This window comes from Sebastes fasciatus, chromosome 20 (genome assembly GCF_043250625.1).
Source record: "Sebastes fasciatus isolate fSebFas1 chromosome 20, fSebFas1.pri, whole genome shotgun sequence".
Lineage (NCBI taxonomy): Eukaryota > Metazoa > Chordata > Actinopteri > Perciformes > Sebastidae > Sebastes > Sebastes fasciatus.
Window position 1 is genome coordinate 1,514,743 of NC_133814.1, and position 16,424 is coordinate 1,531,166.

Here is a 16,424-nt window from a genome sequence, read left to right on the forward strand (position 1 = left end):
CTGGACAGCAGACCTGTTTTCAGGTTACCCGTTTCATGTACTTCTGTCACGATATAGCGACCGTTTTATAAAAACAACTTTTTTGAATCATATTTGCTCCATTCTCTCCTACTTCAGCTTTCATTTAATATTGTATTTTGTATTCTCCTCTCCTGTGCCTGTGTCTTGTGGGCCAGTTACTAGGCTATAGAATATATAGAATATGAGCTATCATAATATCAGACATATTTATGAATTCAATCAACTTGTTATCAACAATGCGTTTAGTATGTTGGTGTATTTAATCATTCAGAGTATGAAGATGGAGGAGCTTTATTTCCTCCACTGTGTCTCTTTTAACACTCTGACAACAACTTCCTCCTGAAAGTCAACCAGAAGGCTGCAGGGGGACAATGAGACAATGGGACAATGGGTGTCCGCCAGCAGGGGGAAAGACAGAAGGATGTCCTGGTCCTGGGTCAGCTCCAGGTCGCTCATGTCCCCTAAGCAACGTCCTGATTAATGCAAACACTGCGTTACTATGGAGGCCGAGACACAATCACTTCAGCTCACATAGTCATCGAGCCGGGGACAGACAGCAGAGCGGACATGGACACGGAGGACTCACCTGCCGAGGACAGGAGACTGGACTTCATAGCGGACTACGTGCTGAGGACTCTCAAACTGAAACGGGACAAATGGCAGAAGTGCGTGTCCAGCGAGGACAACAGGCAGGTGCTGCAGGACTTCGTGGACAGAGCCGAGCAGAGGACTCTGGTGGTGTCTGTGTCTGCAGGAGGACAGCTGCAGCCCTCCGGAGCCTTCACGGCCGCCGGCTCCTCCGGCTCCTCCAGGACCAAGGCGGTCTACTTTGTGAAGCACAGCAGGACAGCACTGCGTCCAGAGACCATGAAGGACAGCCTGCTCTACGGGGACCTGTCCTACGCTCCGCTGGATCAGTTCTCTGCTCTGGTAGAGGAGGTAAGCAGCACAGCACCATGGGTTAATGATTGTTAGAAGCATGGAGGACATGTCTCTGTCCTCCACAGTGGAGCTGCAGAGGACTTTCACTCTGTCTCTAACCAGCTGGTGAATGGAACAGAGTACAAGTATTATGTACTTAACTCGTACTTTACTGGAGTATTTTATGCTCGTTACTTGTACTCCACCCCACATAATGCTGCAAATACTGAACTTTATACTCCACTACACCCCCCCCACCCCCACCCCCTTCTCTCACTCTCTGTGCATTGTGTGCATCACTTTCTCATTTGCACACAGTTGGTGTTAGGCCTGGTGGTGGAAAGTAACTAAAACCTTAAATACTTCTATTTCACTACATTTTAGAGGGACATATTCACATGTATGTAACAGCTGTAGTTACTAGCAAGCAAATCAGCTTCGTCCTAAGACGTTTAAATAGAAAAGTGTCATACCCTTACAAAAAAGGAAGTTTATTCAAGTATACAGAAAAGTCCAAGTGTAATTGGCCTAGTACTATGAGTTAACTTAAAGAAAACTTACAATTATACTTGCAGTAAAAACTATTTAACTAGTAGTTTACTGAGAGTACACTTTAAAGTGTACTTTCATATGCTAAAAAGTGGGCTACAAGTATATATCTAACAGTATACCGCCTATAAGTTCACTGGTAGTATAGTTCATAGTATAGTTGCAGTACAAAATACAACTTGGTTGTAAACTAGTTGTGTACTCAAAATGTACTACTCTTGCATTTAAAGTACACTTAAAAGTATACTTTTATAAACTAAAAATGGGTCAATTTAGTCCCAAGAAGTATTGAAGTAGCATACTTACAAGTATACTACTAGTACATTGATATTAGTATACTAATTACATAAAGTATACTTTATGTATCGAATATACTTTAACGATACTTAAGTTTACTTCGTAAAATAAACTTGAAATATACTTGAAAGGGGCCATGTGATACATTGAGTATATTTGGCTGATAAGACTTATGTAGATCTGTACATTTTACCTTGTAGTATTTTAAGTTACTTCTTTCACCACTGTTAGTAGTAACTTGACTGGTAACTAATTAACTTTGGACTTAAACTGCATTAGTATGAACTCTTTTTAGAGGGTTAAGCACTCATGTAGTTAGTGAAATGCACCATAGCCCTTCTTTCTCCATCACTCTGGACTGACTGTGGGTAATAACCCGGCTACACTCCAATAATCTGCTTTAATCAACACAGCGCAGCTTTTAAGCACCCAACTTCACAAATGTAACACTAATGAGTACTGTAACTAAGGTTACAAACTGTAAGCACAATATATACTAAAATAATAAAAGCTATAAAAGTAGATTCTTAATTAGGGCCCTTCTAAAAGATGGATGGCTTGCCTTAAGGCCCCCAACATCTAGTGGTGCATAAAGTAGGCCTATTAAGCACATTTACAAATAATTACATGATCACAAACTAATTACCAGACAGTGATGTGGAGCCTCGGGGCCCCCAGGGTCTGGGGCCCCCGTGCATTTGATAGATTTGCCTGTTCATAATCACTGTTCACTGTGTCCGACAGCTACTGTTACTTTGGACACATGAAGGTTAAACATACAAAAATATGAGGAGAGCTTTTCCTCTGACTTCAAAACAGGTGTTACTGCCTTGGTGTTTCACTTTTGTGTGCATGCATTGAACTGTAAGGGCTTTATGTCACATATTGATAGAGTTTCATGTATAATCATCCCTTTCAAAGACAATTCTTGCTTCTTTTCATGTTGGCTGCTGCTGCTCATGCTAATTAGGCATCAGTAGCGTTTTTCGTTTTAGCGGGATACTTCAGTGTGTTTAGTTTAGTGGCTGGGCTGGGTTAGGGCTAGGTGTTAAGTGTGGGTAGTTGGCACTACTGTGGTCTCACAGTCCCACCTTGTGGCAGTGCCATGCAGAGCAGGAAATCAAGCCAGGCAACCAGTTAGTCATTCAGTTCTGTTTAATGACTTGGTTTAAAGCTACAGTGGGTAGAAATGGAGCAAATATGATTAAAAAAGTTATTTTTATAAAACGGTCACTGTATCCTGACAGTAGTGCATGAGACAGGTCATCTGAAAAAAAATCATGTTCCTCTGTGTCCTCCGGTGTCCTCCGGTGTCCTCCGGTGTCCTCCGGTGTCCTCCGGTGTCCTCCGGTGTCCTCCGGTGCTCCTAACGGCATCAGCAAGGTTTCAGAGAACAACCAATCAGAGCTGATCTGGAGTCTGCCGTCCAGTTGCCGTCTATGAGCAGCTGTCAATCACTCGTGAACTCCGATCAAACGGTCAAACTAGGCAGCGCTGATCAAATATGAATCAATATTCTGTTACTGTAATGTCTATTTCTCTCCTCAGATGTTCTCAGAATCATCTTATAGTGTACTGTTTAGCTGTAAAATGAGAAAGTTTGTGACCCGGCAGCCAGGTTGAGTTCTGCTGAGGAAATACCAAGCACCGCCCACCAGCTGGAGCACAGCCAATAGGAACGCTCTCTCTCTGAAATGACCTATGATTGGTCAAAGTCTCCCATCACGGGCTAGATGTTTTAAATCCTGAAAACAGATCCATGAGGAGGAGCAGAAGTCTAGTTTTCTCTCAGAACACTTGAATTACAATATGCTGAAAGGTTATTATGGGATTTTTGCCCAATGATGCCAAAAATATACTGCCTACTGCCACTATAATAATAGTGCATGCACGCACGCACGCACGCACGCACGCACGCACGCACGCACGCACGCACGCACGCACACTCACAAATACAGACTTAAACTGCCAACAAAGGTATTCCAGTACAACCTGCCAGGGCATGAATTCTGCAATAAAATGTTCCTAACTGGAACTTGTAGACTATTTGTGATTTGACCAGTCACTCCAGTGGTGGATGGTGAAGAGAAGCTACGGTCAGCCATCTTCTTTCTTTTACCAATACAGTGATATATAATATAGACTTATATAACACTGACATGGGCAATTCTGCTGCATAATGGCAAATTTTACTTTTAGTACTAAAAGAACAATTTTTGATGCAAAACTGAAGTAAAAGATGTGAATACTTTTACGTTTACTCCAAAGCAAACATGTTTATCATGTTGACAAAGCTCCTGTTATCTTGTCCTCCTCCAGGTTGTGGCCCCACTGCTGTCTAACAGTAGGAACCACAGTGAATGGCCCCAGGTAGTGTCTCAGGATGTCAGACGCCACGTCCACTCCCTCAAGACCAATGTGTTCGTGGTGTCTGGCCAAGTCCAAGGCAAGACGCTGCTGCCTCTCCCCGCAGGCTCCGAGAGAGTCGAGCAAGCTGCCCTGGAGACAGACAAAAGGTAAACTAACACATGAGGCAGAAAGGTTCATGTCAGTGCATCATTTCTTTCCAGGCTGAGAGTAAACGGTGTTCTTGTGAAACTTCACAGGGGGGAAATAGTGGATAAGACCATCATCCACTCCTTGGAGTCAGCAGTGATTGAGTGGAGCCATCAGATCCGCGCCGTCCTGAAGAAAGACTCCTCTGAGGCTCTGCTGGAAGGCAAAAACCCGACACCACACACAGAGCTGCTCTTCTGGAAGAACAGGTCAGCACCTCCGTTATTACAGACACTGAATATCTACTGGCACCTTCTGAGAAAGACTTGTTCCAGCGCTGTGATTGTGTGAAAATAACACGTCCCTACAGGACCTCAGAGTTGAATTGTTTTAGAAGTTTTTGCTGGTGATACTAATTATTTGAGATCCGGAGCACCTGTGCTATCAAGTGAAAAATGTAATTTGGAGCCCAGTGCTCTCTTTGTATTTCTTTATTGTACTGACGTAGCAGAAATATATCTTATGAGGCCAATATCCTCTACCTCTATCATCCTCTGCACTAATGTGTTCTCCATCTGTTTACTTCTTCATCACATACAGTTACTGACTGCATCCACTCTGCTTACACAAACTAAGCTATAATGTCATTGTTTTAAATGTTTGAATATAAAACGACTCGTTGAAATCGGTTGAGAAATGTAGACGTTATGGTGATTTTTATCCAGAGAAACGGCAGCTCCCCGGCTACTTGTATAGGGTTACAGGCCAGTCTTGCCTGGTCCAATATCACCTGTGTTATTTACTTTGTACACTGCTGATTGCACCACCAGTGTGCCCAACCAATTTCTCTGATGATTCCACCTTAATTTCTCTGCTGACTGACAGCGATGACCTCAGTTTGCACAAGTGTAATGTTGACTGGCTAATTGAATGGTGTGACAAAAACACTCTTATCATTTACACTAGTAAGACAGAAGAAATTATTTGTGGCCTTTCTCCTGACTGCCAGCTGCCTCCAGTTACAATTCATAATGTAGAAATTAAACGGGTCTCTTCATACAAATACAGTACCTGGGAGTTCTGATAGACTCCACCCTATCATGGACCCCTCACACTGAATTTACTTGTTAGAAGATACAGCACTGCATTTACTTTCTTCGCAGCCAGTAGCCAGATTATTTTTCTATTTTTCAGTTCAGTGATTCAGAGTGTCCTGTTGTACTGCAGCACAGCCTGGCTCAGTAGTCTCTCTATAAAACTTAAAACTAAGATTTATAGCCAAATCAAAATTTGTGCGAAGATCATTGGCCAACCTGTGGCAGCCTCCTTTCAAGTAGCTCACAACAAGAGTATGCTCAGACTGGCCAACAGCATCTCTTCTGATCCCTCATATGTTTTAAATGGGGAATATCAACTTCTGCCCTCTAAGAGGCGATTCAGAGTGCCTACATTTAATCGCATCAGGCTGAAGAATGCTTTTGTCCATCAGTCCACCTTGTTGCTAAATAATAATTAATGTGCTGCTAAGGACATGTAAATCCAGAGGACAGATGGTCATTTTTTAATGGTTTATGTATGGTTAATTGTGATGTGTTTTGGTTCTTGGGTCCTACTTGTCTATTGTATGTGTACTTTTTCTCAAATTGAGCTGCCTATGGATGCAAAATGAATTTCAGTGCAAACTGACAATAAAGTTGTATCGTATCGTATTGTATATGGCGCCAACGTTGACGTACGATCCAGGAGTCAATGCGGTGTCTACGTATATATGTCTATGACCCTGAACATAGCTTGTGGTTAAGAACTTAGGAAGGACTTCGCACAAACTTAGCAGTGGACGTACGAGTAGCTGGATCAACACACACCAGTGGCCTTGTTCAAATGTGACAGAAACCCTTTTTGTTCTCCTTGAAGATATGCAGACCTGGAGTGCATCCACTCCCAGTTCAAATCGTCTAAGGTGAATAAGATGGCCATGCTGCTGGAGGCTGTGGAGAGCAGCTACTCCCCTGCTTTTACAAACATGCAACAGGATGTGCTTGCAGGTAAGGACACAAGCTCTACACCTGACAATATAGAGAAATGAAATGAGGCTCTCTGAGGTGTAGCACATGCTTGGTTTAGGGGCTAAAGCGTGATTTATGATGTGGTTGAACTGACTGTGATCATATCTCTGCTCGCCAGCCTTGGAGGAGGCGAAGGACATCTGCACCTACCTGAGGCCCCTGCAGCGTCTGTTTGAGGACATGGAGAGCGCCGAGTTTCCTGATGTCCGGGGTCAGATCGGCCCTTTGATGCACACAGTGTGCCTGGTGTGGGCCAACTCCAGATACTATAACACCCCGGCACGCCTCGTCGTTCTGCTGCAGGAGACCTCCAACCTCCTCATACAGCAGGTCGGCTGCAGTCTCTTCTCTGCGTCAAGTGGCGATCAATCCCGAGAGCTTGCTTTTCTTTACTTTTTATTTTTTGTGGTAACAATCTTTGTTGCTAAGTAGTCATTACTGTGTTGTTTCTGAGCAGCACTTGTCAGAGATCACCTGTCAGCGCAGAGTGGGTGGATGCTTGATGAAGTTTTACTGTCTGTGGGTGGAACTCTTTTCTTTATTCTTCTCAGCCAGGAACTCTTTCACTGTCCATGCTACCAAGTTCTCTGTTGTTCCCTTGTCTTCAGTGTTTTAGAAACAAACCCTTGCTTTTTCTGGCAGAAATGTGCAGGGTACCAGAACCTCTGTCCCAGGGTTGGATTAACCCGCTGGGCCTTTATTCACAACCCTCCTCAAAGCTCCCCTCCCTCTCTATGGGATGTGTAGCCTATGTATCCTGTGGCGTTCAACAGGAGGGTAACGATACGTTTTTACGACACGATACGATACGTATCACTTTCCATGGTCCTGATACGATTCAAGGACGATATTTAGTTTATCTAAAACGAATGCCTTGAAATGGATATGGACAGGAGGGACAATGAGCGAGAGGACGCTCCTGCTCTCACATGACCGTTTGCTGCTGTGGTCTGAAGTTGATGATTGTTAAAGCCCTGCTTTCTGTTAATTTATCTCCAGCAGGAGGAGACGGTAAAGAAGAGAGCGAGTGAGAGAGACAGTCAGTGGGTTGTGTTGATTCTGTCGGTGGGATTTTGTGTAATTCACTGTGTTGATTTCACCCGTTCAACACACACACAAACGCCATGGTAAAAAAAACAGTGTTGCTAATCAACAAATGACTCAAAGAAATAAGAAATATCATAGAAATGACTAAATACACTGGAGGGGGGGGGGCTTCAAGCTCTCTTCAGGTTGCTGCTGCAGCTTGCCGTGTGACTAACCCAACCACAGATACGATGCAGGAGTTCATTTATCTGAGTTGTATCGCTGTCTCAAACCACAGGAGAGTTGCTCACTTTTACAAATGAAACGCTTTAATGAAATTGAGATAATTAGCTAAACATGTATCTGTTACTATAGCAACAACTAACCTGTTCCTGCTCTCCGACACCAGGCCCGGGTGTACATAGTCCCAGAAGAGGTTCTGAGAGGAGAGCTTTCAGAGAGTCTCCTGAAGGTGCAGACCAGCCTGGAGATCCTGCTGCTCTTTCAGAGCACTTATGAGGACCGGAGGGCCAATCTGAGTCGGTACCGGAGGAACGGGAGCGTTGTGAGGCCTTGGGACTTCTCCCCACTGTTGGTCTTCTCTGGACTCGACCGCTTTATTAACAGAGTCAGGACCATTAAGGTGAAACATTATACATTACTCAAAAGGTGGCGAATAATTGTAAAATGTCTGTGTGCAGTATATGAATTGAGATGCCAAAGTAAAAGTAGCCTCATGTAAAAGATTAGAGCTTTCCTCAGAGTGATACTGCAGTTGAGCTTGACTGTTCCATTTTCCATTTCTTTTTCCGTACAGGACGTCCTGTTGACAGCCGCGGACCTGCTGAAGCTTGAAAAATTGGAGATTGGAGGCGTCCGAGGCCGAGCCCTCAGCCAGCAGGTCCAGCTGCTCCACCAAGAGTTCGCGGACACTTATAAATTGTTCACAGAGAAGCCCTACGACTGCTTGGACCTCAACAACACGGTACGGAGTATTAGGATCAGGGTGCATGACGCTTTTGTTCACTTGCTTGCTTTGGGAAAAATAGTCTGTAATTTTGTGGAACAACTTTTGACGGTCAGTTCATTTTCACAAAGGTGTCATGAAACACGAGACGCCGGCTACAAGCTGAGCACTTCTCAGTACATGCTCTTTTTTCTCTCAGGCTGGCAAACACCACCACAGCCTGGTCACTCCTGCGTTTGTGGAGCAAATTGTGTCCCGGTGCCTAATGAAATTAAGTTTTTTTCAGTGCCATCTAGTTGCTTAAGCAAGATGTTTCTGGGTTATAGCAACGAAAAGCAATTTACTTTGCTTGTAAGACCCAGTCAGTGCTCCCCCGCTGGATGGCTTTGAGTCAGTGAGATGTGAAAAGGAATTTGCTGTGCTGGCTCTGCGTTAGCTCGCACTGCCGTGTGGTGCTTTTGGCTGTCGGTCTAGCTGAGCTATCTACCCTGCAGGAGTATGAAGACGATGTGAGGGAGTTCAAACTTAAGGTGGATGACACAGACCGACGACTAGGAGCCGTCTTCTGTCAGGCCTTTGAGGACGCCTCTGGACTGGAGCACGCCTTCAAGGTCTGAGAACTTAATCTCTCTCTGCTTCTCTCTCTCTCACACACACATTTATTGAAAGCCCTTTCACTTATCTGACGTCTGCAGGTTCTGGATATGTTTGGTAGCTTGCTGGAGCGCCCCCTAGTGGCCACAGATGCTATGGACAGATACCCTCTCCTCGTCTCCATGTTTGACACAGAGCTGGACTGCTGCAAACGCCTTTACAACAAACACATCCACACTGCAGAGGAGCTGGGTGAGAGCCGGAACAATGGCTGCATTCTACACAATACTCACTTTAGTCACTTCACAGAGAGACATATGAGTGAGCAAAGTTTCTGCAGAGTGTGATTGGGGGGTTAAGTCAGTTTGGTAAAGGCATACATCAACCGTCGTGGTGGAGAGAAAAGAAAAAAACGCTCAAAAGCATGGCGCTACTAAACATGAGGGGATGCACCCTATTTTATCCCTGATAATGCTGCACGGTGAACAACAAATCCATGTTGAAATCAACAGGAGGAGAGTTAGTAACGTTACCTGTTAGAAGTCGGTGGGCAGCACAGTCCTGCAGTGCATCGTCCTGAAGGAGTTTATTTCACAACAATGACCCGCTAGCTGTACATTATCCCGTTTATTACATGGCTACCTACTGAAGAAATCAATAATTTGAACCAAAAACGGTCCTCGAGAATCTGACATCAGAGCTGCGCCCATAGCAACGGTCTGTTATACATAGCAACGGTCTGTTATACATAGCAACGGTCTGCTAAACATAGCAACGGTCTGTTAAACATAGCAACGGTCTGTTATACATAGCAACGGTCTGCTAAACATAGCAACGGTCTGTTAAACATAGCAACGGTCTGTTATACATAGCAACGGTCTGCTATACATAGCAACGGTCTGTTAAACATAGCAACGGTCTGCTAAACATAGCAACGGTCTGTTAAACATAGCAACGGTCTGTTAAACATAGCAACGGTCTGTTATACATAGCAACGGTCTGCTAAACATAGCAACGGTCTGTTAAACATAGCAACGGTCTGCTAAACATAGCAACGGTCTGTTAAACATAGCAACGGTCTGTTATACATAGCAACGGTCTGTTAAACATAGCAACGGTCTGTTATACATAGCAACGGTCTGCTATAAAAAAAAATAACAGACTGTGGAACACCGTGATTGACCAATCAAAATCGAGTATTCAACAAAGCCGTGTAATAATTAATAATAATTCATGTTGAATATGAATAATCTTGTGAGATAACTCCTTATTTCATGGGCTATTTTGTGATTTATACATAATTATTACATACTTATAGAAAACGTAAACAAACAAAAAAAACTGACCAAACACCACAAAAAAACAAAGCATTGAAATACTGATTTGGAGATGAATTACCATAGCAACGGTCGAAGCTTCGAAGCATTCGGGTCAGCCCTACCAAAATCACTCCCTATTCACTATACAGTGCACTAGAACTGCTGTCCTCCACATTATTTAGTATGGTATTTACACACTATACTGTATAGTGTCCTCAGTGGAACAAGCTTGATTTATGCTAACAGCTAACACTGTTTACAGCGTTGTCTGTTCACATCCATTGTTTTGGGGTGGAGGCACAAATATCTCAAAACTTGGAGAAATATGATCTAAAGTATCTTCATGGCTAAATAGCACTAGAGGTAATACATTTTATGATTTAGGTAGAACCAACCCAAACCCATGTTTGTGGTCCAGAGGTTTCAAGGTCCCATATCGTGCTCATTTTCGGTTTCTACTAGAACATGTTTACATGCTTTAATGTCCTCATACTATCTGCCTGAATATACCTGTATTTACCCTCTGTCAGAAACGCTCCGTTTTAGTGCATTTCAACGGAAATGCAACGGAATTGTGTTGCTAGGCAACAGTTTGGGTCCATGTTTACTTCCTGTCAGCTGATGTTATTTACATACACTGCAACAGGAAATAAACTGGAACACATTTAGAATGTTTACGTTTAAAACCGTGTAATGGTTTAAATATTGTATATTTGTGACATCACAAATGGACAGAAATCCTGACGGCTTGTTTCAAACGCACAATTTCTGAATACGGGCTGTGTGTATTTCTCTGTATTTTGAGCGTTTTGATAGTTAAACACTTAAATCTGCTTGATAATATAAAAGACTGGAAAATCTCACTTTTTACAATATGGGACCGCATGAACCGCATTTAGGTTCAGCATTGTTACATGTTGTTCCACATCTGTCCCTCACATCTCTTCCTGTCACATCTCTTCTGTGAACTCAGACTGACCCCAAAGATACTAAAGTCTGAGTGAGAATGTGACTTTCATCTACACCCAGCAGTGAGATCCATGGAACGCTTCAAGGACACGTTGACAGGACACATCGGTTGTTGCAGAGATTAAACTTGGGATGGTTTTGATTTTAAAGCCCCTACACACCCGTAGTCTACCCACACACACATGTTTTCTTGTCAGGACTGTGTGGGTGGGTAATTGGACTTGATAGACAGCTCCCTCACTGTCCTTGTACTGTTGTTGCATCCATCAGGGTGGGACAATTTACCCTGTCATCAACTGGTACATTGACTTTATTCTGATACACATAATTCCCTGCAGAGCTCCACCAAACGTATGTTAGCTCACTCTTTCACTGACTCTGTTGTAAATATGTGTGTAACAGTAAGTCATGATTGTTGACCTCCTCAGGTTGGACTCCAGTGAATAAGAATATGCCGGCAGTAGCTGGCGGGCTGAGATGGGCCCAGGAGCTACAACAGCGCATCCAGAACCCCTTCTCCAAATTCAGAAACGTCTCCTACCCGTGAGTCTCTAACACAGCAGATTAAAAAAAGACTTTTGTTGTGGTGGTACATTTCCTGCGGTCTCGGTGTGAATGAATCACTCTGTGAACTGTTTTAACCCTCTGAGACCCTCTGCGTGATCGTGGGTGATCCCGACCGACTTTACTGTCTGTCAGAGGCTGTAGCAGGTTCAGTGTTAGGTACGTTTACTATATGAAACTAGGAAAGGAATCCACTGGTAACAACCATGTCATGTCGTCGGGAAGGAGGTTAAATAACGCTCCAAAGTGAAAATTTCAGCGAGGAAAAGGGTCCCTTGAGCTTTGACCTCAAGATATGTGAATGAAAATAGGTTCTGTGGGTACCCACGAGTCTCCCCTTTACAGACATGCCCACTTTATGATAATCACATAACGTTTTTTTCATGCAGTATAAATGTGTTATTGTCTCCTTGAATATTTCTGCATACTGGGGTCCCTAAACAGTCTTGAATTCTATAAATTGGGTATCACTGTAAAGCTGAGACTCTTGTGGATCCAATGAGCCCAACTGTATTCATGTGTGATGATGTTAGTCCCCATAGGAGACATTTCATTGACCTCACTGTATAAAATGACCTGTGGTGACCTCTAGGATAATCACAGCCTCATGAAACTTTGCAGCCACAAACTAGAGACCTAGAGCATTCAGAGGATGGATGGATCAAACTAGAGACCTAGAGCATTCAGAGGATGGATGGATCAAACTAGAGACCTGGAGCATTCAGAGGATGGATGGATCAAACTAGAGACCTAGAGCATTCAGAGGACGGATGGCTTTCGTAGCTACATTGACAATAAGGGGGTTTCTGAGCAGTTTACACAACACAAGTGCTCGCCATCCAATCGCCGAAAAATGAAATTCTAGCAGAAATCTCCAAATGTCAAAAGTTTTTGATCCCAAATCACAGCATGGCTTTTTCTATGGTGTTCCTCAAGGTCTTGGTGTCTTAATGTGGTATTTTGGAGGAATTATTGATAATTTTTATCAGTTCTCCTGTGGTAAAAAATTGTTAAATTTAGCACCAAATCTGTGGAACAAATAGTATCAACCCCAAAATTGCTGCAACAACTTATGAGACATAATAGAGCATGGGGATGATCATCATATACTTCTATCATAATATTATTTCACAATTTATTTTAATTAATGAATTGATTAATTAATTAGTTAATTAATTAATTCATGTTTATTTCTGATTTACGACTAGAACAACTTGACCCACAGTGCTGAGCTGCATCTCAGATTAATCTTCAGGTTTCCAGCTTTCAGATGATGTACACTACTTCTATGTTACATCTACTGTTGACCTGCTATCTCCCCCTAAACACCCCCTGGACTCCCCTAAAAAAGACAAAAACGGGTCTTTCGTGGGTCTCAGAGGGTTAAAAGCCTCATAAAAATCATGTTTTGGAGTATTGGCCACTGGAAAGATATTGGATATAACGTTTTCATGGGCTGTAAAATATCATGTTCTCTGTAGGTGCCTGGAGTCTGCAGCGGGAGCCAGGGCCATCCAGAAGTATGAGGAAATGACGCAATTGCTGGACAGGTGTGTGTGTGTGGATCATTGCACTATATGCCATCATGCTTAGATGTTTGTATTACTGAATAAAAAGAAGAGAAAGTTAGATTAAACAGAATAGACAGTGACAGAATAGGACACCTCCCTACTGGATGGTAAATATGATAAAAGCCAACATGAATCAGATATCAGCTCTGTCTCTGACGCAGTTTCTCTCTGTAATTTCACACCAGCGCTGTTTTTAAACTGAACAGTTGTGATTTTGTTAGTTGAGTGTATAACATTTATTAAGCAGCCCCTGTGGAATAGATTGTAGACGTGCAGCTCCAGGCGTGATTTATGTTCTCATTACTGCGGCGCTGCTCTGCAGATTATTTCACAGGACTCCCATAAACTCCGTCGCTGCTCTCTGATGCCAAGTGAGAAATGGCCTTTTAGACCCCAACCAACATCAAAACCTGCAAGATAAACCATCCCGCTGTTTGTATGGAGTCAGAGGGAGAAAGAGACGTTTTTATACTTTTGGAAGAAAAGATGAGAAAGATCCCACATGGTGGATGTGTTTGGCCTCTTTGTCCTTTGCTACAAGGCCAGTTCAAAGGCCGGGTGGCTGATCTGAAGAAACTAGCAAGAGGACACAAGGTTTTTAAAAATGATCCAACCGAAAAAAAACAGCCCAGAGTTGTCAACTCTTCTCCAGTGAAAGTAGCTAGCAGCACCAGCTCCACAAGACCCTAAATCTAGAGAGAAAGTCACCAAGCCATCAACACTGACAGTCCGTCCCTTCAGGCCTCCCTCCAAACACACTCCCCTAACATCATCATTATCAACGTACACAACCAACATGGCTGCTGTTATGCCGGGATCAGACTACAGGATATCTTTGTCTTTGACGATGGTCACCATGTCAGATCTAACGATCACAGCGCCATAAACTCTTGCAGTGTCTTGGTCGGTGACTGGCAAGACTACAGGTATGAGCACGACCAATCACGGCACGTCGTATTCAACGATCATGCGTGAGTTCAGACGCCATCGGGGAGGCGGTTGAAGCAACTGTCAATGCTTGGGTAAAGATAATTTAGCATATTCCCGCAATTAGGACCGGGGATATGCCGGCATAGCTAGCATATCATAGCTAGCATATCATAGCTAGCATATCATGGTATATCTACTCACCTGGTTGATGAAGGGCTTCCGCTATTTCTCACTAACAATTGTCTTTTTTGACTCTTTCATGGTACTCCCTCGACCAAACGTCAAACAGGCATTAGGGGGCTACAGTTGCCACAACTCAATGAATTTTCCGTCAGTTTGGTTGTCCCACCTGACAGCAGCAAACTCGCCATCCCTCCTCCTTTACGCCATGTTTGTTTATTACCAAGTGACCTGACTGCGACTGCGCGCTGGAGAGAGCACCTGATTGGTCAACGCAAAGGAACGCGTCGTTGGAGATGTCACACTAGGCGTGTCGAGACGAAAAACTCTGACAGGCTAGACTTTTCCTCGGGGTGTCGTGGTGCATCCCAGACGTGGCGTCGGTTGTCATGTACTATGACACACTACACCAGATAAGAGGATCGAATTTCGCACACGACGCTCATTTATCGTTCCCGATCCCCTACGACGGCCGTGTCGGGCTATAATCGGGCTATAAGCGTGTAGTCTGATCCCGGCATTAGTACTCACAGCTGTTAAGCTTGCAGCTGGTGGAAGACTCTGGCAGACAGGTAGACAGCCCGATCATTTTCATTCAGGCCAAATGAAATGATTGGACGTTTTTTTACAGTCCTGCGACAGTCAGAGAACCCATTTTTTATTTTTTATTTTGTCAGAGCATTTAATTTATTGATGCTGTCAGGAGATAATGAGAATTTCAACAAATATAGCAAAAAAATGTTTCTAAAATCTTGACCAACCCTGCCTTTAAAAGGGCTATATGTAAGAATGAGAAATTGCTTGTTAACAGCGACACCTGTGGGCGTTAAGTCAACGACAGTCAGCGTCCTGTTGCTCGCACCTGTGCTCGCACCATCGAGCGAGCATCGGTCAAAACAGTGAGGCGACACATACAAGACTGAACGTGACTGACAGCTAAAACCACAAAATCACTGTATATTTCACCTGCTTGGCAGGAATGTTAGCTTACCTGTCCTCTAGGAATTTTGCAAGCTCGGGTCCGTAAACGAAGATCCCTCCATAAACCAGAGTCCCGGCTGATGTTGATCCTAGTTCCCCCCCAACGACGGTCACATTCCTGTTTAGCAAGACGGGCTTCACTAGAGTCTGAGTTGTGGTGGTGGCTGGTCGTTTGTTGGCATTAGCAGACTCCATTTCTGATCAAGCGAAATTTCTAACCGAGCTGAAGACAGCAAAGGCACACGCGAGCGTGCGTGACTTCACATTCGTTGGATTTTCCCGCATTCTTCACATTAAAAGCAGTCTACAGGCTGATAACCCTGAAAGTCGCAGAAGGTCTAATTTTTTAGGTTCGGTTACAACCTGTTCACACATTTGCAGTAAAAAAGCCTTAAAAACTTTTATATGTGTAAAAACTTACATACAGTCCCTTTACGGTTACAACTTGATTTCGGAGGTAACGTAAGAATCATCATCAGACTAGTAAATTGAGATTTTGGATCCATTTGTATCGTCGTCATTTTGCATCATCCCTACGCGTGTTTTGTTGTGATTTACTGTGCTTGAGAGACCCAGTCTTGACTGTAATTTTTGCATTGCATGATGATGCATGATGATGATGCATTGCATTGTGGGATTGGTAGCAGAAAATACTGTACATGCCATGGACACCACTTTTTAATTTTCATTGTGGGAATTTGTTGCGGGCCTCTTTAGAGCTTAGACGAGTATTAGTGTCAGGTTAGAGTAATTATTAAAATGGGCTATGCATTGTTGAAGGTTAAAGGTTAAAAGTCAGGGAATCAATATCGTCCTTACAGGCATGGTGATATAAAATACCCAGAAGTAAAGTCTTTTGTGAATGAGATGCACACCCGTGTGCACACACAGATGCGCCTACACACACCCAGACAAATGGCCATTCTTTATGCTTTGCATGCTTAATATCACTCCTTCACTTCATGTCCCCCCA

The 16,424-nt window shown here is 43.5% G+C and overlaps 1 protein-coding gene across 1 annotated transcript in view; it reads left to right on the top strand.

Moving 5' to 3' along the window:
• Window positions 1–487: 487 nt before the first annotated feature.
• dnah9 (dynein, axonemal, heavy chain 9) overlaps window positions 488–16,424 on the top strand; it is a 181,282-nt gene continuing 165,345 nt past the window's right edge. The window contains exons 1-11 of the mRNA XM_074620497.1: window positions 488–960; window positions 4,108–4,304; window positions 4,395–4,553; window positions 6,199–6,329; window positions 6,469–6,680; window positions 7,786–8,019; window positions 8,194–8,361; window positions 8,838–8,954; window positions 9,039–9,189; window positions 11,654–11,768; window positions 13,271–13,339. Coding sequence (XP_074476598.1) covers window positions 502–960; window positions 4,108–4,304; window positions 4,395–4,553; window positions 6,199–6,329; window positions 6,469–6,680; window positions 7,786–8,019; window positions 8,194–8,361; window positions 8,838–8,954; window positions 9,039–9,189; window positions 11,654–11,768; window positions 13,271–13,339 — 2,012 coding nt within the window. The 5' untranslated portion in view covers window positions 488–501. The remainder of the gene's footprint in view (window positions 961–4,107; window positions 4,305–4,394; window positions 4,554–6,198; window positions 6,330–6,468; window positions 6,681–7,785; window positions 8,020–8,193; window positions 8,362–8,837; window positions 8,955–9,038; window positions 9,190–11,653; window positions 11,769–13,270; window positions 13,340–16,424) is intronic.